Source organism: Engystomops pustulosus, chromosome 11, assembly GCF_040894005.1.
Source record: "Engystomops pustulosus chromosome 11, aEngPut4.maternal, whole genome shotgun sequence".
Taxonomy (NCBI): Eukaryota; Metazoa; Chordata; class Amphibia; order Anura; family Leptodactylidae; genus Engystomops; species Engystomops pustulosus.
Genome location: NC_092421.1, coordinates 64,208,947 through 64,226,985, shown reverse-complemented (window position 1 = coordinate 64,226,985; position 18,039 = coordinate 64,208,947). Strand labels below are relative to the sequence as shown.

Here is an 18,039-nt window from a genome sequence, read left to right as displayed (position 1 = left end):
ATGGTGGGTTCATAGAGACATGAGGTCAGACAGCAGAGGAGTGCAGTTATTATATATTGTATGGACATTATATAGCATTGGCTGCTGTCTGTATGGTCACAGCTGATGACAGGTTTCCTTATATTCTCTTTATATTGGAGTTTAACTCCATTAAGATTCCACATGTACCCAATGACCTGTAGCAATAAATAAGACATCATAAAAAATGTGGCAATTATTTTCACTCTTTTTGGCCGCACCCCCAATACTTTTATTTAAGTTGCTGTGAGGTGATGGCTGGTACATGGTGCGGGGTCCACACAGGAGGGATCTCGTCTCCTCTCATCCTATGATGATCTCTTTGCCTCTGGGATGGATCTGATCTCCAGGAAGTGGCGCCGTCCTTCCCCCTCCCGTACAGGTAAGAGCTTCTCCTGAGATTTTGTATTTTCCCCTCCTGTCCAGGGGCTCAGTGCGAGTAGAAATTCCCCTGGACGCAGCAGCGCTCACACGGGGGGAATTCCCGGGAAAGATCAGATTTCAGGCAGCAGAAGATACAAATAGCTGAGTACAGGGAAGGAGCGACCTGAGATCACTCACCTACAGCAACTCACCTGTAAGTACCGTATAGGAAGCCGGGGCAGGTACTCGGTGTCAGGTAACAGAAGGGTTACTATGTGGGTGACCAGGAAAAGACACAGTATAGGGGTATTCTTTCCCTAAACTTCCCCAGGTCACACAGAGGTAGACGGAAGGTTCTGCATGCAGCCTACGAGACCCAAGAGAAAAAGCTCTGCTGCCTAATCATGACCGGTAAGTGTCCCTAGGCATACAACTAGTATGTAAAGGGACAGACCACCTACTGACATTAGCGTGGCTATAGCCTCCGCTGCAGGTGTATTACAGGATGTACCCAGGGACAGGTAGGTGCTGACCACAATGATTCTGATTTAGCTGCAACCCCAGACCCAACATGGAGGGGGGAGCAGTCCCATGGGAGACAGTCCTAGCTCCAAAGGGTTAAATATCAGGTAAGGAACATTACCATCTGCACTCTGTACTCTCCAGGTCATGTGCTTTTAGGACCTGCACTTTGCTCACCAGTCCTGCGGGTCATATCTGGCAAATATGGGAAAACTAGAAGGAAGTTACTAATAATGCATTTTCATGTAATAACATCGCATTCTGCAGGAGGAGGGTTATGAGGGTCTTCAGCACATGGGACAGGAGGGTTGTGAGGGTCTTCAGCACTCGGGGACAGGAGGAGGGTTGTGAGGGTCCTTAGCACCTGGGGACAGGAGGAGGGTTGTGAGGGTCTTCAGCACTCAGGGACAGGAGGAGGGTTATGAGGGTCTTCAGCACATGGGACAGGAGGAGGGTTATGAGGGTCTTCAGCACATGGGGACAGGAGGGTTGTGAGGGTCTTCAGCACTCGGGGACAGGAGGAGGGTTGTGAGGGTCCTTAGCACCTGGGGACAGGAGGAGGGTTGTGAGGGTCCTTAGCATCTGGGAACAGGAGGAGGGTTGTGAGGGTCTTCAGCACTCGGGGACAGGAGGAGGGTTGTGAGGGTCTTCAGCACTCGGGGACAGGAGGAGGGTTGTGAGGGTCCTTAGCACCTGGGGACAGGAGGAGGGTTGTGAGGGTCCTCAGCACATGGGGACAGAAGGAGGGTTGTGAGGGTCTTCAGCACATGGGGACAGGAGGGTTGTGAGGGTCTTCAGCACTCGGGGACAGGAGGGTTGTGAGGGTCTTCAGCACTCGGGGACAGGAGGAGGGTTGTGAGGGTCTTCAGCACATGGGGACAGAAGGAGGGTTGTGAGGGTCTTCAGCACATGGGGACAGGAGGGTTGTGAGGGTCTTCAGCACTCGGGGACAGGAGGAGGGTTGTGAGGGTCCTTAGCACATGGGAACAGGAGGGGGTTGTGAGGGTCCTTAGCACCTGGGGACAGGAGGAGGGTTGTGAGGGTCTTCAGCACTCGGGGACAGGAGGAGGGTTGTGAGGGTCCTCAGCACTCGGGGACAGGAGGAGGGTTGTGAGGGTCCTCAGCACCTGGGGACAGGAGGAGGGTTGTGAGGGTCTTCAGCACCTGGGGACAGGAGGAGGGTTGTGAGGGTCCTAGCACCTGGGGACAGGAGGAGGGTTGTGAGGGTCTTCAGCACATGGGACAGGAGGAAGGTTGTGAGGGTCCTCAGCACTCAGGGGACAGGAGGGGGATTGTGAGGGTCCTCAGCACTCGGGGACAGGAGGGGGATTGTGAGGGTCCTCAGCACCTGGGGACAGGAGGAGGGTTGTGAGGGTCCTCAGCACCTGGGGACAGGAGGAGGGTTGTGAGGGTCCTCAGCACCTGGGGACAGGAGGAGGGTTGTGAGGGTCCTCAGCACCTGGGGACAGGAGGAGGGTTGTGAGGGTCCTCAGCACCTGGGGACAGGAGGAGGGTTGTGAGGGTCCTCAGCACCTGGGGACAGGAGGAGGGTTGTGAGGGTCCTCAGCACCTGGGGACAGGAGGAGGGTTGTGAGGGTCCTCAGCACCTGGGGACAGGAGGAGGGTTGTGAGGGTCCTCAGCACCTGGGGACAGGAGGAGGGTTGTGAGGGTCCTCAGCACCTGGGGACAGGAGGAGGGTTGTGAGGGTCTTCAGCACTCGGGGACAGGAGGGTTGTGAGGGTCCTCAGCACATGGGGACAGGAGGAGGGTTGTGAGAGACCTCATCACGTGGGGACAGGAGGAGGGTTGTAAGGGTCCTCGGCACTCAAGGTCAGGAGCGGGGTTGTGAGGGTCCTCAGCACATGGGTACAGAAGGAAACAGGAGGACTGTTTAATCCCCCCATGTACTGATGATGCTTTGTTAACCCCTGCTGCACTACAACTTGTTGTACAAGTGGATGAGGTAAAGTTCTTAGAACTTCTGTTCTCCGCCAACTTTGACAGGACAATAGAGACTCAATAAATAGCCCTATACACAAGCCCCGGGGACAGAATCACTGTCAGTTCTGCTTTCTAACAGTTTTTTTGGTTTTTGTTTTTAACTTTTTTTTTCTTTTGCATTTTTTTTACTTTTTGGCCCAGGTATACCATTATGTGTGCCCCAGCTTTTAAGTTTGCACTGAAAAAAAAAAGTGTCTTTGGATCTTGCCCATGTATTTACTAAGTGTTTGCGCCAGTTTTGTGTCGTGCTTGCATTATGATTGCTGTGCCACAATTCTGTCACAATATCATGAAGCAAAGTACTCCAAGAAAACAGCCATTCGGCAACCAATCTGGCAATATGTCCCAGTCGCCCGAACCCAAACATAAGCTTTGGGTCGGCTCCTCTCAAGCCACCAGATTGTAGACAGTGGGGTAGATACATCATCAACTTTCTGTGACTTTTTTGGCTTAAAAAAAAAAAATCACGTAAAAGCTGCATCACAACGAGCATGAGTGCAGTCTGTATGAGTTCAGACTCTTTAGGAAATGTTTTATTTAAATGCCCCCCCCCCCCACCAGGTGGCTATTACATAATATTAATCTTCCCCAATGGTAGATCTTAAGCCCTGCCCTCAAATATATACAATACAAAATAAAAGGCTAGTATTGTAGTGAAAGTGAAGAAGAATCTACGTGGTTAAATAAGGGTTAACCCCGAGAGATACCAGAGGAGGCCCCGGATGGACGTGTTATATAACAAAATATGTAACTTAGCAAAACTTACAGATTGTGTCATCAGAATAGGAAAATAACATGTAAAACAAGATTGTACTGTGGTCCTGGTCAGGGCATGTTGGGGGTTGTAGTGTTCTATGTATAGAGTATAATAAGATTGTATTACAGCTATGTCCAGCGTTCAGGCCATTCTGGGTGTTGTAGTTCTATATGTATAGAATATAACAGATTGCATCATGGTCGGGTCATGTTGGGGGTTGTAGTGCTCCAAGTACAGAGTAAAATAGGATTGTATTATGGACCTGTCTAGTGTTCAGCTAATGTTGGTTGTAGTGCTCTATGTAAAATAGGATTGTAATATGCTCGGGTCATGTTGGGGGTTATAGTGCTATAGGTATAGAGTATAATAGGATTGTATTATGGACCTGTGCAGTATTCAGGTCATGTTGGGGGTTGTAGTGCTCTATTTATATAGTAGAATAAGATTGCATTACTGTTAAGTCCAAGGTTTGGGTCATTATGGGGGTTGTAGTGCTCCAAGCATAAATTATATTAGGATTGTATTATGGACATGTCCAGTGTTCAGGTCATGTTGAGGGTTGTAGTTTCTGGTCGGGTCATGTTAGGGGTTATATAGTGTTCTCAGTAGAGAGTATAACAGGATTGTATTATGGACTTGTCCAGTGATCAGGTCATGTTGAGGGTTGTAGTTTCTGGTCGGGTCATGTTAGGGGTTATATAGTGTTCTCAGTAGAGAGTATGACAGGATTGTATTTTGGACTTGTCCAGTGTTCAGGTCATGTTGAGGGTTGTAGTTTCTGTTTCGGTCTTGTTAGGCGTTATATAGTGTTCTCAGTAGAGTATAACAGGATTGTATTATGGACCTGTCCAGTGTTCAGGTCATGTTGGGGGTTTTAGTGCTCTATGTATAGAGTATAATAGGATTGTATTATAGCTATGTCCAATGTTTGGGTCATGATGGGGGTTGTTGTGCCCTATGTATAAAAGGATTGAGGGGTTGTAATGTATTTGCATAGGTTATGAATATTGGGATATATAGAGAAATCTCAAGCACCAGACAATTTACACAGAAAAGGTCAGAGGATGGAAGTTACCAAGCAGCACAGAGTATTTCAGGACATGCTGATCTTGTGAAATGTCACAGAGTGAGAGCTACATAGTGGCATGAGCGGGGCCCCAGCAGTATATTTATGGAGGGTGTAGATGGTTCCAGGCACCGCCTACCGACAGGGAAGCTCATTTCAATCTTGGAAGAAAGAGTCGCCTTTCTGGTTTGACAATAGTTCGTGCAGAACGATGTTCACTTGTTTCAGCATAAAATTGGATTGGTCGATATCTCCTGGGCTACACGGGCATCAGGGTGGCACTTATCAGTCTGGTGTATTCTTATACAGCACAGGTTCTATAGAGTCCAGATGCCAGGGCTACCTCTGCACCTCCTATAGCTATACCCCAGGGATTAGATGCCTGGGCTACCTTCTATAGCTATACCCCAGGGACCAGATGCCAGGGCTACCTCTGCACCTCCTATAGCTATACCCCAGGGATTAGATGCCTGGGCTACCTTCTATAGCTATACCCCAGGGACCAGATGCCAGGGCTACCTCTGCACCTCCTATAGATATACCACCAGGGACCAGATGCCAGGGCTACCTCTGCCCCTCCTATAGCTATACCCCAGGGACCAGATGCCAGGATTACCTCTGCACCTCCCATAGCTATACCCCAGGGACCAGATGCCAGGGCTACCTCTGCACCTCCTATAGATATACCACCAGGGACCAGATGCCAGGGCTACCTCTGCACCTCCTATAGCTATACCCCAGGGACCAGATGCCAGGGCTACCTCTGCACCTCCTATAGCTATACCCCAGGGACCAGATGCCAGGGCTTCCTCTGCACCTCCTATAGCTATACCCCAGGGACCAGATACCAGGGCTACCTCTGCACCTCCTATAGCTATACCCCAGGGACCACATGCCAGGGCTACCTCTGCACCTCCTATAGCTATACCCCAGGGACCACATGCCAGGGCTACCTCCTATAGCTATACCCCAGGTACCAGATGCCAGGGCTACCTCTGCTCCTCCTATAGCTAAACCCCAGGGACCAGATGCCAGGGCTACCTCTGCACCTCCTATAGCTAAACCCCAGGGACCAGATGCCAGGGCTACCTCTGCACCTCCTATAGATATACCACCAGGGACCATATCCAAGGGCTACCTCTGCACCGCCTATACCTATACCCCAGGGACCAGATGCCAGTGCTACCTCTGCACCTCCTATAGATATACCACCAGGGACCATATACCAGGGCATCCTCCGCACCTCCTATAGATATACCACCAGGGACCAGATGCCAGCGCTACCTCTGCACCTCCTATACCTATACCCCAGGGACCATATACCAGCGCTACCTCTGCACCTCCTATACCTATACCCCAGGGACCAGATGCCAGGGCTACCTCTGCACCTCCTATAGCTATACCCCAGGGATTAGATGCCAGGGCTACCTCCTATAGATATACCCCCAGTGACCAGATGCCAGGGCTACCTCCTATAGATATACCCCCAGTGACCAGATGCCAGGGCTACCTCTGCACCTCCTATAGCAGTGATGGCGAACCTTTTAGAGCCCGAGTGCCTAAACTTCAACCAAAAGCCACTTATTTATAGCAAAGTGCCAGCACAGCAATTTAAAAAGTAATTTATTCTCCTTGTTCTTTGACAACTTTCAATCGTTCAGCCTCCTCAGGACACCAACGCAGTTGAAAGGAGGAGGGCAAATTCGCCCATCATTGTAGGAAGATTCTGTAGGAAGATTCTTTGAGTCCTGTCTGGTGAACTTCATGCTGGGGTGATGGCCTGGGTGCCCACAGAAAGGGCTCCGAGTGCCGCCTCTGGCACCAGTGCCATAGGTTCGCCACCACTGTCCTATAGCTATACCCCAGGGATTAAAAGCCACAGCTACATTCGCATGCCCTATAACACAGTGATTCCGAGTTTCGGCCTCCCATAACCAATAACATTCTTTCTCTGCAGACAGACGGAGCTGGTTCACAATGGCCCCCAGGAGGAGGAGCTCTGAGGCAGGTAGGTACCTGATATCCCATCACTGTCACCATATATTGTGGAGAGACGTATAAGCATATTGTATCACCTGAGACATTGACCCTTTCATGTCCGAAAACAGGAGAGGGCAGTGCAACCCAAACCCTTCTGGTTCACCTGCATAACAAGGTGACCTGACAAGTTTCAGTAAAATTAGAGATCGTGTAACACATTCCTGCAGTTATCTACCCCTGATCTTTCTACAGAATAAGAAAACACAAGCTGCTTTCCTGTGAGCCCAGGAGCTCACAATGTATCACTCCCATCATCCCTGACCCCAGGAGTTTACAATCTAAAGCCTCTATCATAGTGTATCACTCCCATCATCTCTGATCCCAGGAGCTTACAATCTAAAGCCTCTGTCATACAATGTATCACTCCCATCATCTCTAACCCCAGGAGCTTACAATCTAAAGCCTCTATTATACAGTGAATCACTCCCATCATCCGTGTCTTCAGGGTACTATGAGGATGAGACTATGATGAAGATGTATAGACTCACCACTTGTGATTTCTTTGCAGATGAGAAGATCATTAAACAAGGATGTCTCATCAAGTCTCCACCTCCCTACATCTTTAACAAAAGGGTAAAATCCAAGACCAGTGCAGCAAAATACTGTATCATTCCATATTACGGCCGATTTAGAATGTAGATTGGTCATGTCAGCAGGCATGACCCTACAGACTGCAGCCAGCATTATTTATTGTTGTTATATTGTTATTTATGTAAATACACCTCACCCTGCTGTGCTCTGTGCTCTTTGCAGCCAGCGTTTTTTATTGTCCCGGGAGAGATGTGTACATACACCTTACACTGCTGTGCTCTGGGTTCTGGTTGACTACAATTGCTGCTATTCAGAAGAACCAATGTGGGTGGTTCAATGCACAGATTTTGTAGACTAGATACAATTGTACCAAACCCTCAGCTTTGTGAAGAGATCTAGGAAAGCGTCAGTAGTGAAGAAAAACAGATGTGAAGTGTCGTCTAATTTTATTTCAGGCATCGTGGAAAGCGCGATTAATGAAGCTGTGCAAGATTGGGGACAACAGTTACGTCCTGCGCTACTATGCCTACAATGGCGTGTCCGAGGAGTGGAAGGGAGAGATTCCCATGAGCGAGTGAGTATATGTTCGGGAACCCTATAGGTTATATAGGGGGACCCCCAGCTCTAGACCCCATCTATCATCCAAAACAGAGTACTGGTCCATTGTAATGCTGTATCTCTAATATATAGCAGGCGGAATGAGGAGTCAGGGCCACGTCCAATTCTGGAATCTACAGAAGCTGGACTAAGCTGGATAATCATCAGCTCCGGGGAAAGTTGGGTTTTTATATCACGTGTAACCCTAGAAACTTCTGTTCTGTTACAGTATAAAATCCATAGAAGTGGGAAGCGACACCATGGAGAGGGTCTCCACAATCACCCGCATCTTCAGCATCTCCCCCAACAACATCCTGTACATAAAGACCGACAAGCGCGGCTTCTACCTGGTGGATGAAAAGCCGTAAGTGCAGGGTCACATGGGGAGGGTCCCCCAACCTAGGTCTTATCTCACATCTTGCACACGTTACACTTGCAGGCTGTTCTGTAGAGATCACTTCACTATCTGTGCATTACACTGAAGTTGACACCTTTATATAACACTGCACTCACCATTCAACATGGCTCCCCTCTACCTGCACAGGTGACAGAGCATGTCCACTATACTCTCCTATAGAAGTCTAAGGGTGATGCCACAGCTCCCCTCCTCTCCTGCACAGGTCACAGAGCATGCCCACTATACTCTCCTATAGAAGTCTATAGGTGATGCCACAGCTCCCCTCCTCTCCTGCACAGGTCACAGAGCATGCCCACTATACTCTCCTATAGAAGTCTATAGGTGATGCCACAGCTCCCCTCCTCTCCTGCACAGGTGACAGAGCATGCCCACTACACTCTCCCATAGAAGTCTATAGGTGATATCACAAGCCCCCGCTTCCCCCCTGCACACTTGAAAGAGCATGCCCACTATACTCTCCCATAGAAGTCTATAGGTGATGCCACAGCTCCCCTCCTCTCCTGCACAGGTGACAGAGCATGCCCACTTCACTCTCCTATGAACTCTATAGGCAATTTCACAGCCCCTCTCCCTGCACAGGTCACCAAGCGTGCCCACTATACACTCCTATAGAAGTCTATAAGTGATAGTTCCAACACCGCCTCTCCCTCCCTGTACAATGACCCCTGCACAGGTCACAGAGCATGCCCACTACACTCATAATAAAAGTTATTAACTGTTTGTATTTACTTTTACTCTGGCTTTGATCTGTTATAGTTATCTCCGATCTGTCCTATCCCCTGTAAACTAAATCAGCAGCGCAAATCTCATAAAAGTTACAATGTAAACCGTTCAGTTACAGTGTTCTAATGTTTTAGTAAAACAAAAAGTTACTCGCTGGATACAATTGTAGCAAACCCCCAGCTTTTATATTACTTAAATCTTAACTGCGATGTATGAATTATAATAATTTCTTTATTTATATAGTGCACACAGATTACGCAGAGCTTGCCAAATTCGTCAAATTATGCTTCTTACATTGTCTTCCTTGTGTCTTACAGAGAAAACATTGCAGAATGGGAGAAACATATCAGAGAGGCCTGGGTGAAGACCCGCCCGACTGTGACGGTAAGTCCCCCTCTACTGTGACCCTGTGTCCCTGGTGCAGATATTCCATATCTAACCCTATATATTCTTGTTTAAGGTTGACAAACCAATAAGCTCACCTGTAAGCCTCCATCAAGTCATAAAAAATCAGGTAAGATGCCCCCTAGGGGAGCACATGGGGCAGGTAATGAACTGGTGCCATAGTGAGGAGGCTGCTGCAGACAATCCCTTATTGTTTTCCGTCTTCCTGCCGCTGCCCATTCACAGACACGTCCTGCTTTATTTATTACAACAGGATGAAGTGATGAGACCTAAATCTTACCCAGAAGATTATCCCCACACGGAAACGGTGTTAGAGGAGGTAAGACACACTGTGACGACACTTCTGTGGGAAGCAGGACTAGTGCTGGCATATAGTGACTGAACATAACAACCGTATACCGCATAAGTAGTACTGCTATATACTGACTGCATATAACCGCCATATACCGCATAAGTAGTACTGCTATATACTGACTGCAAATAACAGCCATATACCGCATAACTAGTTCTGCCATATACTGACTGCTTATAAAAGCTGCATACCACATAACTAGTACCGCCATATACTGACTGCATATAACCGCCATATAGTGACTGCTTATAACCGGACATATAGTGACTGCAAATAACAACTGTATACTGCATACCCAGTACTGCCATATAATGACTGCATATAACAACAGGATATTACATAACCAGTACTGCCATATAGTGACTGCATATAGCTGCCATATACCGCATTACTAGTACTGCTATATACTGACTGCATATAACAGCTGTATACCACATAACTAGTACCGTCCTATAGTGACTGCATATAACTGCCATATACCACATTACTAGTACTGCTATATACTGACTGCATATAACTGCCATATACCACATTACTAGTACTGCTATATACTGACTGCATATAACAGCTGTATACCACATAACTAGTACCGTCCTATAGTGACTGCATATAACTGCCATATACCACATTACTAGTACTGCTATATACTGACTGCATATAACTGCCATATACCACATTACTAGTACTGCTATATACTGACTGCATATAACAGCTGTATACCACATAACTAGTACCGTCCTATAGTGACTGCATATAACTGCCATATACCACATTACTAGTACTGCTATATACTGACTGCATATAACAGCTGTATACCACATAACTAGTACTGTCCTATAGTGACTGCATATAGCTGCCATATACCGCATTACTAGTACTGCTATATACTGACTGCATATAACAGCTGTATACCACATAACTAGTACCGTCCTATAGTGACTGCATATAACTGCCATATAATGACTACATATAACCGGACATATAGCGACTTCATATAACCATCATGTGCCGCATAACTAGTACTGCAATATAGTGACTGCATATAACTGCCATATACTGGATGAATACTGTTGCCATATAGTGACTGCATATAACCGCCAAATACTGGATGAATAGTATTGCCATATAGTGACTGCATATAACTGCCATATACTGGATGAATAGTATTGCCATATAGTGACATATATACACTTTAAGCATACGGCAGCGAGCGGGGAGAGGAGGAGGGGGAGAGCGCTGCTCACCCCCGCCCCTCTCCATAGGGATAAATGGCGCACAGCGCCGTATTAGGGGAAAAGATAGGACATGTCCTATCTTTTCCCGGGTACGGAGCGGTACGGTGTCGCCTGAGCCCATAGAAGTGTATGGGGGACCTATATCGGCTGTATATACGTCCCCCATACATGTGTCTGTATGCAGCCTAAACATCACTGTATAAAGTGCATAAAAATACTGCTATACAATTTACAAATATCACGGTAGAGAACTATGACCAGCATATACAGCATGCACATACCTCCATACAGTCTGTATGTTATACCGCTATAAAATGCAATCACAGATGTTTTGTGTGCAGGACCTGAACAGGCAGAGATCCCACACCGACCCCGAGGGATGCAAAAAGAACCCGCTGACCCTCAATGAGTACAAAGAGCTGAGACACGAGACGTCCATAGAGGAGAAGGTGAGTCCGGTGCACACTAGGGAACCTGTCAGCAGGGGTGATCATACAGACTGCAGCCAGTGTTAGGTATTGTCCCAGGAGAGATGTGTAATCATATCACTGTGTATGTAGCTGCAGGACTGTGAAATATGGATTCATATTCAATGATTGAAGCTTTTCCAAGTTCAGTGGGGGTGTGTCCTCACACTGCTGTGCTCTCTGCAGCCAGTGTTAGTTATTGTCCCTGGAGAGATGTGTAATCAGACCTTTGTGTAGCAGCAGGACTGTGATATATGGATTTTTATTCCAGTATTGTAGCTTTTCCTCACACTAAACTACTCCTCAGTGTATTTTGTGCACAGTGATTACGTTTGGCCATAATGCCGACATATAATGTGCTGCTGTCCTGTACTTATCTAGGATGCATCCTGCAAAAGAAAGGACTACAAGATGTCAGGAACTTGCAGCCAGATCCTACCAGACATACCTCCTTGTGAGCACCAAGAAGCGAGACGACATTCAGCGGCAGCTCTGCTGCAGGTAACGGTACCCACAATGCCCCAGGACACATGTTGTACTGAGACAGAGCTTCAAACCCACTGCATAGACCGAGAACAGCATTATACCAGCCACCACTAGAGGGAGCTCATACTGCATTCCGTATACTCAATGTGGTCTTTACCAGTGACTATTAACTGCTGAGGATTTGGAGCTCTGTATCAGAACTTAGTACGGACCCCAATGGAGAGGTGGAGATTCCTTTTAGTTTTGTCTGTAGTGTTGCTTAAATCTTCTATATTCCGTTCACAGAGCGATCCAGAGCGCCGAAGGTTCAGCGATGAGATGACTGATCCGGCGTATGAAAGTGAACCCGAGTATAGCCTCTACGACACCCCCCGCTCCATAGCCATGGTAAGGGCCATAGCCAGGGCTTAAAGGGATACCCCCATAAATAATCCATACATGACTGATGGGGAGGGTCTCACTGTGTTCCTGTTCTCCTGCACAGAAAATGGCAGAATCACAAGACTTGTCCTCGGAGCAGGAGGAGACCAGCGACCTGGAGGATGAGGTGTACCAGGATATGGCGTCCATGTAAGAAGCGCAACGTTATACTCTGATAATGTCCGGTGCATAATCCGCACTCTCTGTAATCGGCTGCGTGTATGTTCTCACTCTCAGATCGGTGGATGAGCCCAGTCACGTGCCCACCAAGCCGCCGCGGAATCCCCCTGTTACCCCAAAAAGCAGGTACTTCAAGGGAAGCCAGCTGCGGAAAGCTCAAATTCTCAGAATGATGTAGTAAGTCTCACACCTCCACCCTCTACTAATGACACCCTGCTATCCTCAGGAAAGCTGGGTGACCACTGCTCATCTATGCTGCCACCCTCAGGAAAGCTGGGTGACCGCTGCTCATCTATGCTGCTAACCCCTAAGAAAGCTGGGTGACCGCTGCTCATCTATGCTGCTAACCCATAAGAAAGCTGGGTGACCGCTGCTCATCTACGCTGCTACCCTCAGGAAAGCTGGGTGACCGCTGCTCACCTATGCTGCTAACCTCAGGAAAGCTGGGTGACAGCTGTTCATCTATGCTACTAAACTCAGGAAAGGTGGGTGACCACTGCTCATCTATGCTGCTAGCCTCAGGAAAGCTGGGTGAATGCCCCTCATCTAGTCAGATACAGGAGTCTGTCACTCAGTTTTCCTGCTCAATGCACTTTACTGCTCTAGTTTACAGCTACAGTCCTTAGTGTCAGGTGGCTGCTGTAAAGCCAGTAAGGGTGCAGCATGTGCCTTGTATTGATGTGCAGTGATGTGGGACGGAGAGGAATAGGAGGATATTGTACTCATTACAAATTTTCCGCTTTTCTTTGTGCCAGTGAACAAAGCAGTGAAGGGGGTCTGGTGTCTACAAGTGTGACAGTGCCTACAGAAGACCTGCAGCGATATATGGGGATCCAGGAGATCGGGGAGCGCTTGTGGTGAGCTGGAGTTATACAAGGAGTAGTCAGATGGGGCTCTGTACAGGGTTACTGTTCCCAAATCCTGCAAACAAAGGCCATGCTATGTCCACATAAAACTATCAAATAATAGCATCAGACATGGCGCACATATAATAATCCCGCTATATTACAGCATGTGCAACAGTATGAACTGAGCTCCCGAATAATATACCGAACATCGTGCACATATAATATGAACCAAGCTACCTGTATAATACTACAGAATATAGTGCACATATAATAACACTGCTATATTACTGCATGTATAACACTATGAACTGAGCTCCCTAGTATAATACTACCGCATGTATAATAACACTGCTATGTATTTACCAAGCTCCCTGTATAATCCTACTGGACACAGTGCACAGATTGCTGAGGTCCCTTATACAAATCTACTGGACATAGTGCACATATTATACCCCGCTATATTACTGTATGTACAACAGTATGAACTGAGCTCCCTGTGTAATACTACCAGACATAGTGCACATATAATAAAACTGCTATGTATGAACTGAGATGCCTGTATAATACTAACGGACATAGTGCACATGTAATACCCCGCTATATTAAGTGAACATATAATAACACTGCTATATACAGTATGAACCGAGTTCCCTGTATAATACTACCGGATATAGCGAACATACGGTTTAATAACCCAGCTATATTACTGCATGTACAACTGTATGAAGTGCACATATAATAACACTGCTATATAACTGCATGTAGAACAGTATGAACCAAGCTACCTGTATAATATTACATGTGCTGTATGTCCAGTAGTAACACTGCTATACTACTGCGTGTACAACACTATGAACTGAGGTCCCTGTATAATAGTACCAGACATAGTGCACGTATAATAACCCTGTTATATATGAACTACAGACCCTGTATAATACTACCGGACATAGTGCATAGAGCATATAATACAACAATATATAGTAACCATATGCTATAAACTGTATGAGTCTCTGTATAATAGTACTGCCCATATGCAGTTCCCATTTGGGCCTACTCCAGCCCTAGCCGCCGTACCCCAGTACCTGACATTGTATACCCTCTCACCTCGCAGTGTTTCCAAGTGGAAGGGTCCGACGCACATCGGCTGCTTGTTCCATCATGGTGACCACATTGAGTCCATTAACGAAATCCGTCCGGGAAGTAAAGACTTCTTCCACCAGATGTTGGAGAATTGCATAACCAAAGAGGTAAGACCCCCCCCCCCCCCTATGTCTAGTGCATGGGTGACACCAGGACCACATATGGCGATATTAGTCACATGATACGCTCTGCTCATATAGGGCACAGCTATGAATGGCTGCTCAGCTGAAAGGGGTTGTATCCCAATTGATCATCATGTAATCCCTTATCCTGCCAATAGGAGAGGACATAGAATCCTGGGACAACCCCTTTAATACACAGCTATATACATTACTCTACATTACATATTGAAGATTCTGGGCCGGAGTGACATGTACAGTGCTGAGGGTTCTGCTTACACTGTAACAAACCCCCAGCTGTGAGGAGATTTAAAGCCTCTGGAAATGACCAATACATTCACTGACAGCTAGAAGTGATAAACTGATCATACACAAAGGGGTTTAAAGGATCTATTCAACGGTTCACATGGTTTTCGCATTTCGGGGCACACCATGTTTTTGTTGCAAAAACGTGTGTGTGTGTGTGTGTGTGTGTCATGTAAGTGACAAAGCTGTGACACTCCAATGACTGGGCTGCATATAGATCAGAGGTCAGAAACACTTACCTACCGTGTTCTGCTCTTCCCAGGTGACACTAAAGCTGAAACGGAACAAGAGCGCCGCAGTATTCCACCAGGAAGGCTGCAGCTGTGACCAGTCATGATGACAGCGCCTCCTGCAGGAAGAAAGGTGAATGATCACAACTCACAGATGGTGTATAGTAACCCCCGTAAATATGGGGAGGTCCAGAGCTGCCAATCTTACAGTGTGGTCATACACTAAGAAATGTATCAATCCGAGCATTCCCTAGCGCACTGCTCTCCATTAGTCTACGTAGTCAAAGTTCTTAAATATTAGGACTAAAATCTCAAATGAAAAAAAACTTATTGTGCATGTACATATCCCGCTTGCTCTGGATCCGACTCTGCAGCAACTTCCTGTCATTGATCACGTGACAGGAAGTGCATGTACAGAGCAGTTAGATACCAAGGCAACCCCAGCGCAAGCACAATACTTGCATCACTGACTGCAAAGGGAAACATCTGCATTAGTTACTCCACACTATGATAAATGTATATGTAACAGAAGTGACATCATTGCTCCCTCTATATTATCATGTTTTTGTCTCCATAGGAGCCGGATCATCAGATATTACAGACACCGGACACATATATAGTATACACAGTATACCGTGCTGGTAGATCCCAGAAATATGTAAGGTCAATTGTAAAGACCAGATGAATGTACCTACCTGTGATCATGTGCTGGGCCCACATTTTGCACAGAGAGTACAGGGCGCCTATGCCCATCACGTGTACATACACATGTATGTTCTATAGACTAATATCAATGTATAGATATGTTATAATGTATCCTCAGCCATAATCACTACATAGGGTTGGGGGATCACTCTGCTATAACATAATCGGGGGAAGGGGTAGAGTCATCCCCTTCAGAGGAATTAAAGATAGCACAAAATGACATCTGATAATCCATAATCTGCTTAACTGCAGGATTTTCATTTTACGCACATGTGTACAGCCACTAACCTCAGCACAGTAAGTCAGCACCTCCCCTCCCCCCAGACATGCTGGGAGTTGTAGTCTTACAACTGTAACCTAACAAATAGATGCGCACAGTAAAGTCCCCTTTATCTGTTATATCGAGGACTTTGTAAGAGGTGGATTATGATATGTTCTGGATCTGGAGGGGTAGCAGATGGGTAAAGTGCACTTAAATTTATATACGGTACTCAGAATGTAAATGGTTAACCTTTGTATATTATGTATCTACTGTAAATATGTACATTAACCCTGCAATAAAGTAACAGATAACGTGTAACACTGTAACATGTGTTGTGTCCTCTAGATGGCGACATACACACACACACCAACACTTTAGGTTGAATCAGATCCCTTCTGCACATGAAGTTTAGAGGGATAATCCAGGACCAGAACATGACTGTATTTAGGTTACCTCATTATCCTCCAGCACTGCAGAAGTGGGCAGATACCAAATGCCAGGCTACATACCCGAGCCCACCAATAGCATCTAACCTGCCCACATTATCACATATACTCGAGTATGAGCTCAGTTTTTCAACACAATTTTTATGCTGAAAATTCCCCACTCGGCTTATACTTGGGTATACAAAAAAAAATAAAATAAACTGAGTCCTCGCCGTTTTGACACCCCAGTCAGCTCCTCTTTCTTAATGTGCATCAACTGATATAGTTTGTGCGCCAGCCGGGCAGTACTCACGGAGCCATCCCACATGAAAAAAGAAGAGGACCTGCCCAGGGCATAGGAATGGCAAGTACTCCAGGGGGCTGGCTATACACCACAGGGGGCTATGACCAATGCATTTCCTACCCTAAGCTTATACTCGAGTCAATAGGTTTTTCCCATTTTTTGGTGGTAAAATTAGGTGCCTCTGCTTACACCTACAGGCGGTCCCCTACTTAAGAACACTCTACTTACATACGACCCCTAGTTACAAAAGGGACCTCTGGATATTGGTAATTTATTGTACTTTAGTCCTAGGCTACAATAAACTATAACAGTTATCACAGGTGTCTGTAATGAAGCTTTAGTGTTAATATTGACAACCCAACATTTTTAAAATCCAATTGTCACAGAGACCAAAAAAGTTCTGGCTGGGATTACAATGATAAAGTATACGGTTCCGACTTACATACAAATTCAACTTAAGAACAAACCTACAGACCCTATCTTGTATGTCACCCGGGGACTGCCTGTATTTACAGTATGTGGATTTTGTGTTTTTTTAAATGGCAGTTTTCTATTCCCCAGGAATCCATGTGACAGGGAGAAGTCACCTGCACGGCAGCGTTGTCACACAGATTTATATTTGAACTTATTTTATATTTAGAATTTCCAATGCTGCTGGTGGCTACTACTAGCACACACACAACCACATTCAGACGTGAAATAGTGCAGGGAGCAGAACTCCCAACATGACAGTCCACTTTAGTCCCTAATGGTAGGGAGTCACTGCCTCCACGCAAGATGCCTCCTGTACTGGGATCATGTTCTAATAGGGAGGGAGGGACTGGCATCATAGTATAGGAAGCCGTAACCCATTGTTTGAACATGAGTCATGTGCTAAGGCCTGAACTGTAAGCAATTGATTGGGTCAGAATTTCTCTGTGGCCTTCTTAAATAATGGGTAATACTGTTGCGTTTGGCAAACTGAACTCCAATCTCCTGGAGAGAAATTCTGCTGCCTGTAGTCACCACTAAGGGGCACTCACACTGTATACTGTATATCACAGTTCTGTCTACGGAGGTCACATAAAGTCCCTGGATATATATCCCAGTCTGTCTATAGAGGTCATACAAAGATATTG

At 46.5% G+C, this 18,039-nt stretch overlaps 1 protein-coding gene across 4 annotated transcripts; it reads left to right on the top strand.

The window, feature by feature from the left end:
* The first annotated feature begins 298 nt into the window (after positions 1–298).
* On the top strand, positions 299–16,518 carry PLEKHS1 (pleckstrin homology domain containing S1). Of its 4 annotated transcripts, none has more exons than XM_072131233.1 (17): positions 299–400; positions 6,686–6,736; positions 7,277–7,341; positions 7,755–7,873; positions 8,126–8,260; positions 9,355–9,421; positions 9,498–9,551; positions 9,696–9,761; positions 11,371–11,478; positions 11,878–11,997; positions 12,268–12,369; positions 12,467–12,552; positions 12,640–12,708; positions 13,338–13,439; positions 14,542–14,677; positions 15,258–15,358; positions 15,803–16,518. In XM_072131233.1, the coding sequence occupies exons 1-16, from the start codon at positions 352–354 to the stop codon at positions 15,330–15,332; spliced, it is 1,404 nt and encodes a 467-aa protein (XP_071987334.1). In that variant the 5' UTR covers positions 299–351; the 3' UTR covers positions 15,333–15,358; positions 15,803–16,518. The 4 variants fall into 4 exon arrangements, with proteins under 4 accessions (XP_071987334.1, XP_071987332.1, XP_071987335.1 ...); XM_072131231.1 differs by having other exon boundaries at positions 12,640–12,759; XM_072131234.1 differs by lacking the exon at positions 299–400 and adding an exon at positions 425–595 and having other exon boundaries at positions 12,640–12,759.
* The last annotated feature ends 1,521 nt before the right edge of the window (positions 16,519–18,039 follow it).